Source organism: Ammodytes marinus (genome assembly GCF_949987685.1).
Source record: "Ammodytes marinus genome assembly, chromosome: 2".
Classification (NCBI taxonomy): domain Eukaryota; kingdom Metazoa; phylum Chordata; class Actinopteri; order Uranoscopiformes; family Ammodytidae; genus Ammodytes; species Ammodytes marinus.
In genome coordinates this window covers 20,800,209-20,814,769 of record NC_137231.1, presented here as the reverse complement: position 1 = coordinate 20,814,769, position 14,561 = coordinate 20,800,209, and the positions used below count along the sequence as shown (strand labels likewise).

At 40.8% G+C, this 14,561-nt stretch overlaps 1 protein-coding gene across 1 annotated transcript in view; it reads right to left on the bottom strand.

The window, feature by feature from the left end:
- Positions 1–14,561, bottom strand: part of ccser1 (coiled-coil serine-rich protein 1) — a 126,184-nt gene that overhangs the window by 50,310 nt on the left and 61,313 nt on the right. The window contains exon 10 of the mRNA XM_080044587.1: positions 12,635–12,715. Coding sequence (XP_079900713.1) covers positions 12,635–12,715 — 81 coding nt within the window. The remainder of the gene's footprint in view (positions 1–12,634; positions 12,716–14,561) is intronic.

The following is a 14,561-nucleotide window of genomic DNA, read 5'->3' as shown; positions in this document are numbered from 1 at the left end:
TGATATAACTGTCTTTTGTTTTTATAACTGTAAACACATTTTCTATCAGCTGATTTTTTGGGAGTATAATCCACTTCAACTATTCATTAATTAAAATGTAACTCAAGTGTGTGAAATCAAATTGTCACTACATACGAGTGTTTCAAAAAACAAATGGGATGAGCACTGCATGAGCTGATTTGTGAAGTAAAACAATTGGCAGATGTAGAGTTTAATCAATCCATATAGAGCCAGGAAGATTAATCAAGCCCCAGTACCAAGACCCCCTGTTCTCCTGTCTAGTACAGCACATTAAAAGGTAGACGACTACAAAACACAGTCACGTCCAGCCAGGTGATATCAGAACACTCACTCAGTTGTCTCCTTGATGACAGAGTGGCGCTCCCGTGCGCTCTGATGCCCTGAAAACAGTTGACACAAAGAGCAACAAGTAGGGGGAAAAAAATAAAAATGAAAAGGGAGGTCGGAGACAGAGAGGGATTGTTGTTAGAGCACAGGGGAAAAGCAATAATTTACTTGGATATATTTCAAAACAATCATAAATCAACCCTCCAATAGGCCTTTCACACCGCCGCAAAATCGGAGCTAGTTCTGGGCTTGTTCGGAGTTAGAGCCAGTGTTTTGGTTTCACACCGCCAGAGAGCCTGCTCCGGGCCGTAAAAACCGGGGGAACTCATACCCCAGGATTGAGCAGGGTTTGATAAGAACTGCTTGCGCGAACGGTTGGGGGAGGGATTATCCTGACCAACCAGAGCAACTCAAACCTCATGCCCGCCATATTTAAAAACACCGCTACTACGAGACGTAAACATAACATAATTACCGAACGTAGCGAACAAATTGACCGGCGAGAATACGCTGTATGGGTCCTGTTTGCTTAAGAAAGCAAAGCGAGAGCCAACAAGTGTAAAAATAAGACGTATTCGCCGCTGTTGTTGTGCTTAAAGCTAGCGGTAGCTTTAGCGTTAGCCACAAGAGCAGCGGCGTCGGATGACGTACACACACGTTTACAGTGACGTCATGACGTTGCTCTCTTGCCTGTCTCCGGTCGATGTGAAACCAACCGGTTCATAACTGGGATAAGGCTGTAACCAGTTTTGAACTGACCCCAACACCAGCCTGGAACTGACTCTTGGTTCATTTTGGTGTGAAAGGCCTACAACACTGCCTGCCAACTAATGTGCATGTATGGAAGTGGAAGACAGTAATTTGTCATTATGTGTGCAAACAGATCTTTAGAAACTGAAAACATATGTGCAGTGTCCCTGAGAGTTGAAAGGAAGTTAGTTTTGATGCCTGTAAAAACGTTGTCACCGTGTTAAGCATTCACTCACTCACGGCTCCATGTCTGCCATAGTGTCTTGTTAGGTGACCTGCTAATGTGCAGTGACTGCACACGCCGAATGAGGATTATTGTGGCTCCTTTGTGTCATACTGGCAAACTGTGTGAGATGCCCTGCGTCTGTGACACCAGTTTCGATGAGCAGGAGAAACGAAATTGAGCTAGTGGGAGACACGGCAAGAGACTTCAAGGTCTATAAATACTGGTGGTTCATTCCTCATGTTCCCCACACAAGGTTGTCCTTCATGTACCCACAAAGCTATGTGAGTGCCCAAAACTACAAATGTTATAATGAAGCCACGATGAGACAAGGACACAATGTTAAAGGCAACTGCGTAAACACTGCATTCACAATGCAAGACTGTATTTTCCCCCTCAACATAGTCAGCTATGTTACCCATGGTAATTATTCAATCCCAAATGGCATTGCTCTATTCCTGTTACTAATCATATCTAATTCTCAAACTGTGAAACAAACCGAAGGAAGCGATGTGATTTGTAAACACGGTGTCCTCTTTCAAGATACCAGAGACAAAACATGTGGTCTCTATACTTGTATTTAAATGATCATTTGTTACATGTCATGCTAATTTAGTTTGAGTGGCCTAATGTGTTTTTTTTGCATCTTTCCGACCGCATTTTAATGAGCCAGCAGTTATATTTGTCCTTAAGCATCAACATGAAGGGTCACTCAGGAGCTTACCTTTAAAGGGGTTATTAAAGCACAAGGATTATTTAATCGTTTTATGGTAATTGTTGTCATGTAACCTTGCCTTAACAATACTTTTGACCACAAAGGCCGTATTGCAGTGTAAGTTATAATTAAAGCTGATTTAAAAAAAAAAATAAAAAATTATTTTTATTTATTTTAAATTATTACCAAGTTTAATGTTATGATATATAGTAATATAGTACAAGTGTGATAAACGTATAGCTTTATCAGAAGAAAGTAAATGACGAATATTTATAAAACTTTAGTCAAAAAAAATATTTCACAATTTTTTTAAAATATGCATTTTCACCTTCTTGCCAGGAGTTGATGAATCTGGTCAATATAGTGTTTGGAATAATTATTGGATGGGTGCAACGATGTAGGAGGCAACGCAGCCAAGAAGTAGTAAAGCACAGGGTCATCCCTTTGTAACAAAAGTCAGCATTGTACTGTTGCAGACAGGACCAGCAGAAAGCAGTGTTTTCATTTGAAAAACGTGTGAAAATAAATGGCTGTCTGGCGGAAAACTAGCAGTTAAAAACTCCTTCATTAAGCTTCTAATTGTATAGATATTTATTTTTTAGGTAAGCATCTATGTATATATGTGGGGGGAGAAAAAAACTTTTTTCTGCTGGCCCTGTCTGTAACCATACACTTGGCTGACCGCCATCTCAATAATGTCTAACTGTGTATAAGCACCTCATAGAATCCCACTTCAGTAATACTGAACCATCCCTTTAACATATACTGTACATTGAAAATATGCAGTATGGGGACTGTGGTTCCTCTCATTAGTTCTTCCTTGACTGCTTGGTGAAATTTGGCCCTGCTCACCATTTTTAACAGTCCAGTCACTTTTATGTGAGACACAAGTTAGATATTTGTAGGCATATTCAAGGAACCTAGGGCCCTGGTGAAATGAGTCCCTGACAACATAAAACATTTAGAAAATTAAAGTAATGTATGTTAACATAGCATTAAACTGGGGAACATAGGACTGTGAAGGGAATATAGCTGTATGCTCCTGTTGAGCACATATCCTCCAGTAAAAACACCTATCAGTTTTAACACTTTGGTTTGGAAAAATGCCATTGCATTTTCTCTTCAGAAAAGCCGCAATATGCAATGACAAATTAGGTAATGGTGTTAACATTTATTACAATGTACTTTGTAAAGAATAAGGGGTATAAAAAAGTGTCAGTTTAGACCCACTCCTAATTTGTTTAACTATTAAAATGATGTCCAAGCATCCAGTATACATTACGACAACTGCTGAGCCACAGAAACAATTTAATGGCGTCCACACTGATTTGCTACCACTTACATTATAACATTACGTTTTTTTTTTAAAAAGCACGCACACAGCTCAAATCGTAGCAGACAGATGGAAAGAGGTCTTGAACAGTAAAAGTTGATGGGCACATAAAACTACAATAAAATTCCCTATTCCCCTGAACACATTTTCCCCATCTATCTATCTATCCATCCATACTTCCATCTCTATTTTTATATACACCATATATATATAGATGGATAGATGGATAGATGGATAGATGGATAGATGGATAGATAGATAGATAGATATCCATGTAAAGGGTAAAACAAAATCAGGAGGCAATGGCAGATTGGACCCTTTACAAAACAAACAAACAGGAAGGATAAGGACGCCATCGCCTCCTGTAGGGTAACGGAACCGGGACCCTACCACGTTTGACAATGAAACCCCCTTTACAATCCAAACCTAACCAGTCCCCCAATGAGACTACCTGGCACCGTTTGAACTTAAAGTGAACTCTGCTTCTTAGGACTTAAATATCAGAAAAAGAACAGGAGAGGAGGGCATAAGCACACGACACAGCTAAGTCAACACCTCCAACAACACGGAGGGCATAGCATTTTTGCTGTCAGTAACTGACAGGAACACACACACACACACACACACATAGACACACACAGGAAACAATCAGACTCAAAAGGAAAGAGTCCATCAGCACAAAATTAAATCATCAGGGGCCTCATTTATAAAGCTTTGCGTGGGATTCACGTGGAAGCTAGCATACGGAAGAAATGTAGGATGTACGTGCGAACAAAAATATTCTGATTTATAAAACAGTGCGCACTCACGTCCTACGCCTGTTTCCCTTTATAAATCACAATCAATTCTAAATGTGGCGCAGCCTTTGCGGGCTTCACGTAACGCCCATATTCAACCATACATAGTCATTGACACGCCCGAATTAATATCATTTACTGAGTGCATGAAGGCGGTAGTGGCAGTCGCCGACTGAAAGGGAAATGGAAAAATAGACTCCACACGGTGTGGATCACTGCGGTCACGCCGAAGTACCCGTTGGAGAAGTGGCGACCAGGGAAAATTTAGTTTAGTGGCACAGTGTGAGGGTAAAGGCGTCACAGTGCAGCCTGTGGCGATCTCTGTGAACGCTGTGGTCGAAATAAAAAGAAGCGATCCTACATAAAAGTGGACGCAAAAAAGTGCATATTTGTGCCACGAGCGGGGGACACTGAGACCCCCCATGAGATACAGATTCGGAGAATTCATCCCGGTGCAGTGACGGGCGGCGGAGGGTTAATAATAATAAACTTCACAGTCCCTTTCAAAACACAGTTACGACATGCTTAAACACAAAGAAAAACACATAGATAAAACGGACTAAAAACCGCGAAAAATTAGCACAGTATGTGATGTACAATAGGCTTATGATTAGTGTATGAAACTGTGCACTCCTGTCTGCCTGACTGAGGCATCGAGAACAGCGTCAGTGTAAAAGTAATAGGTTGTATTCCACCTCAATATTATCAGAATGAATCCAATAACATGCAGAGCTTATTCAAACGTTTTTTTTTGTTTGTAGGCTATTTAAGATCCTAATTCGTTTTGTTTTTTGTTGGTATCACTCCATGGAAAAATCATTCGTGGAGGCATTTTTTTATTAGTTGTAAGAATGGCTTCATCCGTTTTGCAAAGGAACTCCCTATATGATAGACCTACATGGTTTATAATAGGCCTATATCTGGATTCATTTTACACAAACACATTCTTTCTCGCACTTCATAGCCTACATGTGCCGACGGAGTCGCCGTTTCTCCCTTCTCCACTTTCTGTGCGTACGCATGGGTCAGAGTTTGCGTGGAGGACCGCACATCAAGTTTGCTTTTTATAAATCCCAATGTTTGCGTAGAAATTGGCGTGTGCCCTCTTCTGGGCGTACGCCACGTTTATAAATGAGGCCCCAGGACATGTTCTTATCGGGGCCAAACTCTCATGAATAAGAGCCATGGATGCATGCAAATATTCCTAGAAAACCTCAGTCAATTTACCCAAATCATGTGATAATCATTATCGTTCATGTGTAATGCAGATACAAACTGTTGTGTCATTGATTTGACTGCTTCTAGCAGTTAATTGATCAGCTAATCAGGTCTCCCATACCATCTCCAATATAGATCTGTGACATAAAAAAATTATTCATTCATTTTTGCTGTACATATAGTGATTAGTTATTATAACAATAGTGTTAATTAAGAATACATGAGTGTGTGACTAAAATCAAACTTGTTTGTGTTTGCTGTATTTGCATTTGAATCATTTAACAATAAAATACCTGGCCTTGTTAGTGTCAGTACTCTGATTGACTTCATTTTAGTCATTTTTGCTATTATAATACTGTACATACTGTCATGAGATGTATCCGCCTTCAAATCATACTAAGTATGTTCACTAATTTCTATGATGAAGAGCAAGTGAAGGTACAGAACCAACCACTCTCACATTAACATGAAAAGTGAGTGTAACAAGAGGAGAGGGTTAAAAAAGGAGAATAAGATGCGCAGTGAGAGGGCAGGGCCAGGTAGGGTGAAAGAGTAACGGTAATAAAGGAGATGAGGAGGGAGAAAAGGGAGGGAGGATATGTGAACGGAAAGGTGTACAGGTGAAAGGCCAACCATAAAGATGAGAACGTAGCAAGGCAGAGCGAAAGCATCTCAATGAATGGATGAGAAACATGTGGAAAAGAAAGATGATGGAAGGGGGATGAGGAGAAAGATAGTAATGGGAAAACAACATTTGCGCAGAAGTAAATGCAGTCCAAACAGCAAAAGCGATGACAGGGAACAGAAAGAGTAATATTAAGATAAAGAGAGAGGTCAGTGCAAAGAACATTGATGCATATGTGCAGGGAAAACCAAAGGAAAAACTATTGAAAAGAATAAGGAAGAAGAAAGGGAAGAACAAGAAGACTGACAGACATGCAAAAAGTCAGATGGATAAAAACTCTAAGTAGGGCAAAAAAAACCCTGCTTCTCTTGTGCTCAACCCCCCATCTCCTCCTCTTTTTCTCCATCTTCCTTTCTTTATTTCTATCCTTAGCAGCACCATTACTCAGTCGGCTGCACAAAATGATCTAGTTTACAGGAATAGGAGTTGGGAGACCTACATAGTCACAATCAGCACTGGACCCCTCCATCCTTTCTATTTCAATTGGCACGGATGCGGATAGCACTGATGACGTAATGGGTTAATATAATCTATGTCCTCAGATAACATATTGATTCAGGATTTCCCCCCAGTCCTAAGAAAATGGCCACCGGAGTGACCACCATCTACAGCAATTACAGGTGTACATAAGTATAGACAAGCTCAGACCAAAGCTTTGTTTGTGGCCCTGAACCACTGGATCAATAAGCCTGGACCAAAAAAAAAAGACCTTGGAACAAAGGTAAAGAAAAATCATCGATTGATGTTCTGCTTTAGTTTGTACAAGTGTTAGGGACAATCTTTTTCACATAGCTTAAAAGGTGTTAAAGGGCTGGCAATGTGACATTGCTGCGACTGAAATGGGAAATCTCTCATAAGCGGGTGTACTGTTAAGGAGACTTAATGAAGATGTACCAGGGCTAAACTCAGATTAACTGCTCTCTCATTTGCATAGAGAGTTTATCCACTGTTAAATCCTGAAAATAAAACTCGTAATGACCAAAGATCATATATCACAGAACAGCAGCTTTGTGATCAAATAGATGTTCAATTGCTGTTTATACCTTCTACAACTTAGAGATCTGAAGGAGGAAGAACAGGAAAGGTCTACAGGCCAAGTAAGGACACATCTCATCATGATCTAAAAATGAAAACAATATTCAAGCACAGGAAAAACTGTCTGAACATCTCAAGTCCAAAGCTAGTTTTATCAGATGTCAAATTAACAGCTGTCAATCACATACATTTACACTGTAGGGAAGCCTGTATGTGGCGGTGATCCTTTTCCTTTTATTTTTCTAATTGAAAGATTGTCCCCCACAGGGATCCAGTGAACATGTCCTCAGGTCTGAGATTTCCATCTCAAAATGTTGCTTTTTGTAGAGTCACAAAGGGACATATCTGATTATTATCCATACTTCCTATCCCCCGGGGCCGGCTATAGATGTTAACTGCTTTAAGCGTTGGTTATACTCTATGTACCAATTGAATTAATCCCAGAGAAAAAAATGTTCATCTACATCGAATAATTTTTAAATTCATTGTGTTGTTTACAAATAGTGGCAGCATCTAAATACGTCAAACAATTGTCATATAGCTGTTTTTATGTACAATCTATTGCCCCATCAGCAAAATATCCTTATTTATTAACTTATTAACCTTAATATTTTCTTAATAAAGGCTTGTGAGATTTTAAGCAATAGAGCAAGTTGTCAGGAATGATGAAGAATAAGTACAAAAATATGAAATCTATCCCAAAGAGATGATTCCTCAGCACATAAAAAAACAGAGAGGGGAAATCTGCATGATCTGCCTTGATGTTTCCCCGTTCAAATGTGATAGCTCACCAACAGTGACAGCTCACTGCGACTTTCGAGAAGCTGCTAAGGAGAGAGGAGGTGAAGCCAGGGGAAATGGAGAGAAAGATTTGGTGGCAAAAAAAGGTAAAGTTGCTCAAATCTATTGAGAATAGAATAAAACTCCAGAGAAGAGAGTGAGTATGACGAAGCGAGAAAAGTAAGCTACCCAACAAGAGCTTTTGATTCCCACCGTAAAATGTTCCCTCTAAGAATGCCCTTGAAATTAGCTCTCTGAAAGAAAGCAATCTCAATCGATTCAATCCCCTCTGAAAAACGTTCAAACAGCCACCATACCTCCAGCTCTTAAGAGTCTCTGTGGGACGTAAAATAGCTTCTTGCCTTTTACTCCCTAATCTCCCTTTTCTTTCTCCTTTCTGTCTGACTCCTTCTCACTTTCCCTTTCACCTTACCTGCCATCTCTACAGGAGAAATATTAAAGTGCAGAATTGAAAAATAGGGATTTGGTGAATTGTGTGTTTGGCTCCTTCAATAGACTGTCGACTGTAGAATTCAGTACTACCTAGGGCAACAGAGGGTTGGCAAGATACTGTGTCTTCATTAACATTTGAAAATGTAACTTTTAAAGGGGGTGCAGTTCAGTCTTGCATAGGGGACAGTTTTTTCTTTTTTTCATTCTCACTCATTATATGCTGCATCTTCATTAAAACCAAAAATGTAAATCAGGTTTGGCCATATTTACAGCTGAGGGACTGGACTGATAAGCCCATTGTTCATAACACACTACATATTAAACTCATTATGCAGAAAGCAAGAAAATAAAAGACTGTAATAGGAATGGAAAGTAATGGCTCCTGTTATATGAAAAACAGTCAAATTAACTTGTTTCTAGACCCTTCAAGAACTCAGCAGGTCATGATGACATGAGGTAGCTCCTTTAAAGTAGAATGAGAGAGGAACGTAGAAGCAAGTTGGCTTAAAGTTGGATTTCTGTTAGATAGAGTGTCCGAAAGTGGGGAAACCAGGACAGCACAAACTCTGATGGACTCCTGGATCCCTGGAAACCAGGGAGAGGAGAGGAGAGGTGAGGAGAGGAGAGGAGAGGAGAGGAGAGGAGAGGAGAGGAGAGGAGAGGAGAGGAGAGGCAAACCAGGCACCAGGCAAAAAAGCTAACTTTATCATGCACTTCTTCCCATAGAGCGAACTTCTGCACTTAAAGTATCAGCGAACAGTAACAAGTATAAGAGAAGGACAAGAAAAACAAAGTGAGGAGATTCAGGGTGACGAAAAGAAGGAGAGTGAGTCAGAGGGAGAAAAGATGAGTGAGATGGTCGACCTCATGATGTGGCAGAAGCAGTAGAAATAGCTGCCCCACTTGTAGACACACTTTCTGCTGCTTGCCGTCTGTCCTCGATGCACTGGGGTAGCTAACCTATATAGGCCTGCTCCATGTCACAGCATTCCCATTCTGTCTCTCTTTCTCCCTCTCTTTCATACAAAAAGGCATGCAAACATGGGAGGGGAGGGGGAGGCTAAAATCAGGCCGCACAGGCTGTAGCTACTGCTGAGTTAAGTCACCTGTGCTGTTAGCATAGCTTGCTAGCGGGCAGCCAGCTGCTTCTCTAATTAAAAGCCCATCTACTCAAGGGGCCTGAGCATATGGAGGACTCTATAGCTAGGTACTGGTCTTATAATCCTAATAATACTGGTCTTATAATTTATCCTCTCTCGAGGATAAATAAAAGTTAAATGAAAAAATGAAAATAATAGATAGAAATGCCATACGGTTGAGAACTGGCCAAAATTCCTAAAGTTGGATGTGGTGTATTAGGACAATCAGGTTACGTGGCGCTGACGAGATGTTATAGATGATTGAGTATTACCCTTCTCATTTTTTGACGGACCAATACTGTGTATCTGGTATGCTATTAATGCAGACTGCATAGTGTGACTGCAGAGTAGATTATACACAAAGGGCCTTACTTGAATTCAAATGATTATGCAGAGTCTTTCACACTAACCCTCTGGAGAGGCATATCAAGGTTAAAATATTAAATTAAAAAAATTAAATTAATTGAGATTTATCAGAAACGTAATTACAAAAACTGAGGGGTCTCGACATTTTTCTCTACAGCAGTAACCTCTCAATACCACAGTACATATTCCCTGGGCTCCAGAAAGTACAAAAACAGACAAACAAAGAAGTTCAAACTAAATGCATCCTCCGTCAGTAATGTACTAAACTTAACTAATAAAGGCAAAAAACACACAACACAACCCATCAACAACAATATTAAGGGAATTATAATGTCTGAGGCATAAATGCAACACATTTGACTGAAGTTAGTACAACACTTTCAACAGCAGTTATTGACTCTTCTGTCCAAGGCCAGGACTAATGGCTGCTTCACAAAACAAACACACACACACACACACACACACACACACACACACACACACACACACACAAACACACACTTTTGCTCTCTTTAGTCTCTTGTGCAAACATACATACAATTACAAGAGGCCATTTCTGCCAGAATTAAGAGCAATGCATTAGTCACTCATGGCAATGGAAGGCACACAGTGGAGACTATGTAATGACATGTGTGTGTGTGTGTGTGTGTGTGTGTGTGTGTGTGTGTGTGTGTGTGTGTGTGTGTGTGTGTGTGTGTGTGTGTGTGTGTGTGTGTGTGTGTGTGTGTGTGTGTGTGTGTGTGTGTGTGTGTGTGTGTAATTTGAAAAAGTGATAGACAAATAAAGAAACTGATGGAAACTTAACACGTAGGAATAACAAAGATGACAGATTTGCAGTGGCTTTTCTCTGGAGAACAGTTATGTCTTTCATTGCATGCACTGGTTTTGGCGATTTGTCACTGCACAAAATAGGGCAGTGTCAATAGCTATTGGGCATGGCACTGCAATTTTGATGTCATATTTCACTACATCTTATGCCATCAACAGTCCACCTATGTAGCCCTGCTCAAGAGTGCACTGTGCAAAGTGCACTGAGATCAGGGCAATTTTTAAGATACTTAACATTTTTCAAACAACAGACACGTCTTCCTATTCTTGAACAAAACTTATTTTCTTATTCGTATTATAACTGATATTAACACAAGTTTCTTAACTAGCTTGACACTTTTAGAGACAATACCTGTGGCCACAATAAGCAATGTAATGTGGAAGATCAGAATCGTACCATTTAACTGGGTTAGGTCATTTTATAGTTACAGTAGAAATCTTACCCCAGGTACTCTCTACTTCATTGTGAAACTGCTGTGCCAGTACATTTAAGTTAAGAGAGCCCTATTTTTAAGGCAATAAAAAAGTGTCAATGTCATTGGCAATGATTGTAACAGACACACACATCCACTGATAATGGAATGCAACCAGTAATAGCTCCATGATTTGTGTAGAATTAGAATTTTTGTGTTTAATTGAGTAGCCAAACAGTTTTGTTTGTTGGCCACAGCTGGCTGTGCGTTGTAGCTGGCTCCAGCATCTCAGAACGGCTTACACCATATATGTGTCTCCAAAATTAGATAGAGGCTGTGAGCTTTTAGACTCATCAAACCTCATCATATAAGGACAAACAATTTATAAATTTTTACAATAGTTTTGCAGAACCAGTGCAAATAAGGATACATTGCTTGTCATACCGTTATTAATAACAGATGGATATCAGTGCTTAATATGATATCAGGATTCTCATATTAAGAATGTTAGTGTTATAAAGCAAATGACCAATTCATGAAGTTAGATTCACAGTAGAAAGGTTATGTTGTGTTCTGCAACACTCAAAATCATGTTTCGTCAATCAAGAAAAACAAAATGAGTAAAGTCAAAGATAATCTGTAGTATATGTGTGTGTATGTGAAAAACGTGGGTGCTAGTGCAGATACTGTGCACACAATCACTCACACAATGACACAGCATCCACCTTTAACAATGTTTGTTGCCAACTTTATACGCCAGAGGATTAAAGTCCCCCTAGAGGCTCAGTCCGCATCGCAGCAGACCCCGGTTCGAATCCGACACGTGGACGGTTGAAAAACACCAAAAAGTAGTGGTAGAAAGAAAGAAAGAAAGAAAAGCGAACTAAATAAACAGAACCAAAACGCTTCTCCTGTTTCTGTTACAGGCAGCCATTTTTAGACAGTCATCCATTAAGTCTGCTGCGTTCCCATACTGTCAGCCCAGAGTGAAGCCAAAGAGGCCATGTCAGCTGAGGGCGTTAGGCAGGTAAGCACGTAGGAAGCAGAGCAGCACGCTCTCTCTGCTCTGTGGGAATTGGTTGAAGGAGAGGAGGAGCAAGTAGTGGACTATAATATGAATGTCACTGCAGTACAGCATCCATAGAAAGAGTGAGATGGGTTAGAGCTTTAGCTCAACTTGAAAGGATGCTCTCAAAGAGGTGGGAAAGAAAAGGAGGAAAGGTGGAGGGATGGCGGTCGTGGCACAGCACAAAATGCATTGCCACAGATAGGACAGCACAGTTAAAGGAGAAGAATAGATAGGGAAGGGGTTTGGAATTAAGACTTTTGTTAAAATCGAGCACCAGTTTATTAAAATGCACTCAGATTCTTACATAAAGCACATTTTCAATGCTAGAAATGGAGTGGTCAGAGCCTTGTTAGTGTGTGTGTGTGTGTGTGTGTGTGTGTGTGTGTGTGTGTGTGTGTGTGTGTGTGTGTGTGTGTGTGTGTGTGTGACTGTGCGTGTATGTGTGTGTCTGTGGGTGTGTGTATGGTCTTTGTGTATCTCACCTCTGGCCCCATGTGTTCTGTCTGTGTTGTGCGGTCGGTCATTTGGCAGTCCTTCATCTTCAGGGCAGCTTTGGCACTCTCCTTCATCATACAAAGCAAATAAAAAGACAACATCAAATACGGATAAATGCTCTCACAGCAGACTCCTAGCCTCCACTCACAACACTTAGTACAGTTGGCTTCCATGCTAGCTAAGCGATCAAAAGACAAAGATAAATAAATAAACTGTTACACTAAAACAGCAACGAACCCCAACCCAAGAGGTCATAAAACTAAGCTGAATTTCCAGAAGAACTTTTCTGCAGCCCCACATTGAAGCAGGGACCCTTCCTCAAGGTGCACCAGTAGAGTAGAAGTCATAAAAGGTGACAGCTAGTGCTGGCCGGCCTGCTAGAAAGGTCCTTCCAGGAGATGATGAATAGCTTTTCTCTGGCAGATTTACAGACGGAGGTGTAGAGAGAAAAACGTTGGCCCTGTCCTTCAAAATACAGCAGGAACTTGCTAGGCTACTGCGTGTTACCTCTATGGGATTATTTTGAGAAGGCGGGTCGCAAGTCCTCTGAATACGAAGAACCCAGCACTATTTCCACCGGGAGCAATTTTATGACGATGTCACTAATCATTGTGACATGCTCGGCCCACACCGCTCACGGGAAGGGGAAACAGAACGGGGTTGGAAGTTGCAGTAGCTATGAAATATTGAGGAAATTAATTAACCTTGATTAAAATTAATCAACCAAATTAGGACAGGGTGTAAGGGTTAATGGTAAGTAGAATGACAGGATGTTATTTTATGATAGCTCCAAAACCCCAAATATACAAGCTCCTGATTCCGATCCAGCAGGAGTGAGCTGACGGATTGAGTTAAAAGTCCGTTTTCATTAGTCATGCCCATGCCTACGTGAACAGCAAGGGGAGGCTTCACGCAGCTAAACATTGCAGTTGGAGTGTGGCGCTTTGGACAAAATGTAGCAGCAGAGAGAGAAGAGAAAACTCATAAAAAGTGACAGCTAGTGATGGCCAGCCAGCTAGCAGGTCCTCCTATGAGATAATTAATAGGTTTTCACTGGCAGATTTACAGGCAGAGGTAGAGCGAGGAGGACATGGACTATAAGCCGCCCTTTCCCTCAAAATGCTGCACTTTAACTTTGGCTGCGGCAACAGCGAGGTATCCCTTTCAGATACATACACACACAGAGGCTAATATGCACCCTTCGCAAATGTTCACAGGCACAGCATGGCCCCATCAAGGCACAACTTTATCAATTTGAAGCAACATCAGAATGACCTTTGTTCCAAGGGCGGATGGTGGAGATAAAAATGAGGTTAGGCTGTGGCTGCACCAAGGATACAGGCTAGTATTAGACAATTCATCAACACACAGTGAAATAGACGCATGCAGACTTTTGCTCGTAAAAACCCACGAGCGGAATATGTCTGGAAATCAAATCCAGCTGGTGGCTCATACAAGCACACACAAACACACTCATACAAGCACACACACACATGCAAGCACACACATTCAAGGCTGATCATCATCATGGTCGTGTGTGTGTGTGTGTGTGTGTGTGTGTGTGTGTGTGTGTGTGTGTGTGCGTGCGTGTGTGTGTGTGTGTGCGTGTGTGCGACTGTGCGTGCATGTGTGCGTGCGTGTACGCCCAAGCTATTGCATGTCCTGAAGACTGATTGATGAATCCATGTGTGATGTCAGCACATTGGAGAATGTCTGAGAGAAAAATACACAAAAAAGTATATGGGTAAAGAGAGAGAAAAAAAGAAGAAACAGAAAGAAGGATAAAGGAGTAGGACACAAAGTTTATTTAATAAGCCTATTGTACGGTATCAAAAAATCCTACGAATCGACCAAAACCAACAATGATTTGAGTAGACCAAAGTGTGTTGAAAGCGTAATACGGAATAGATTATT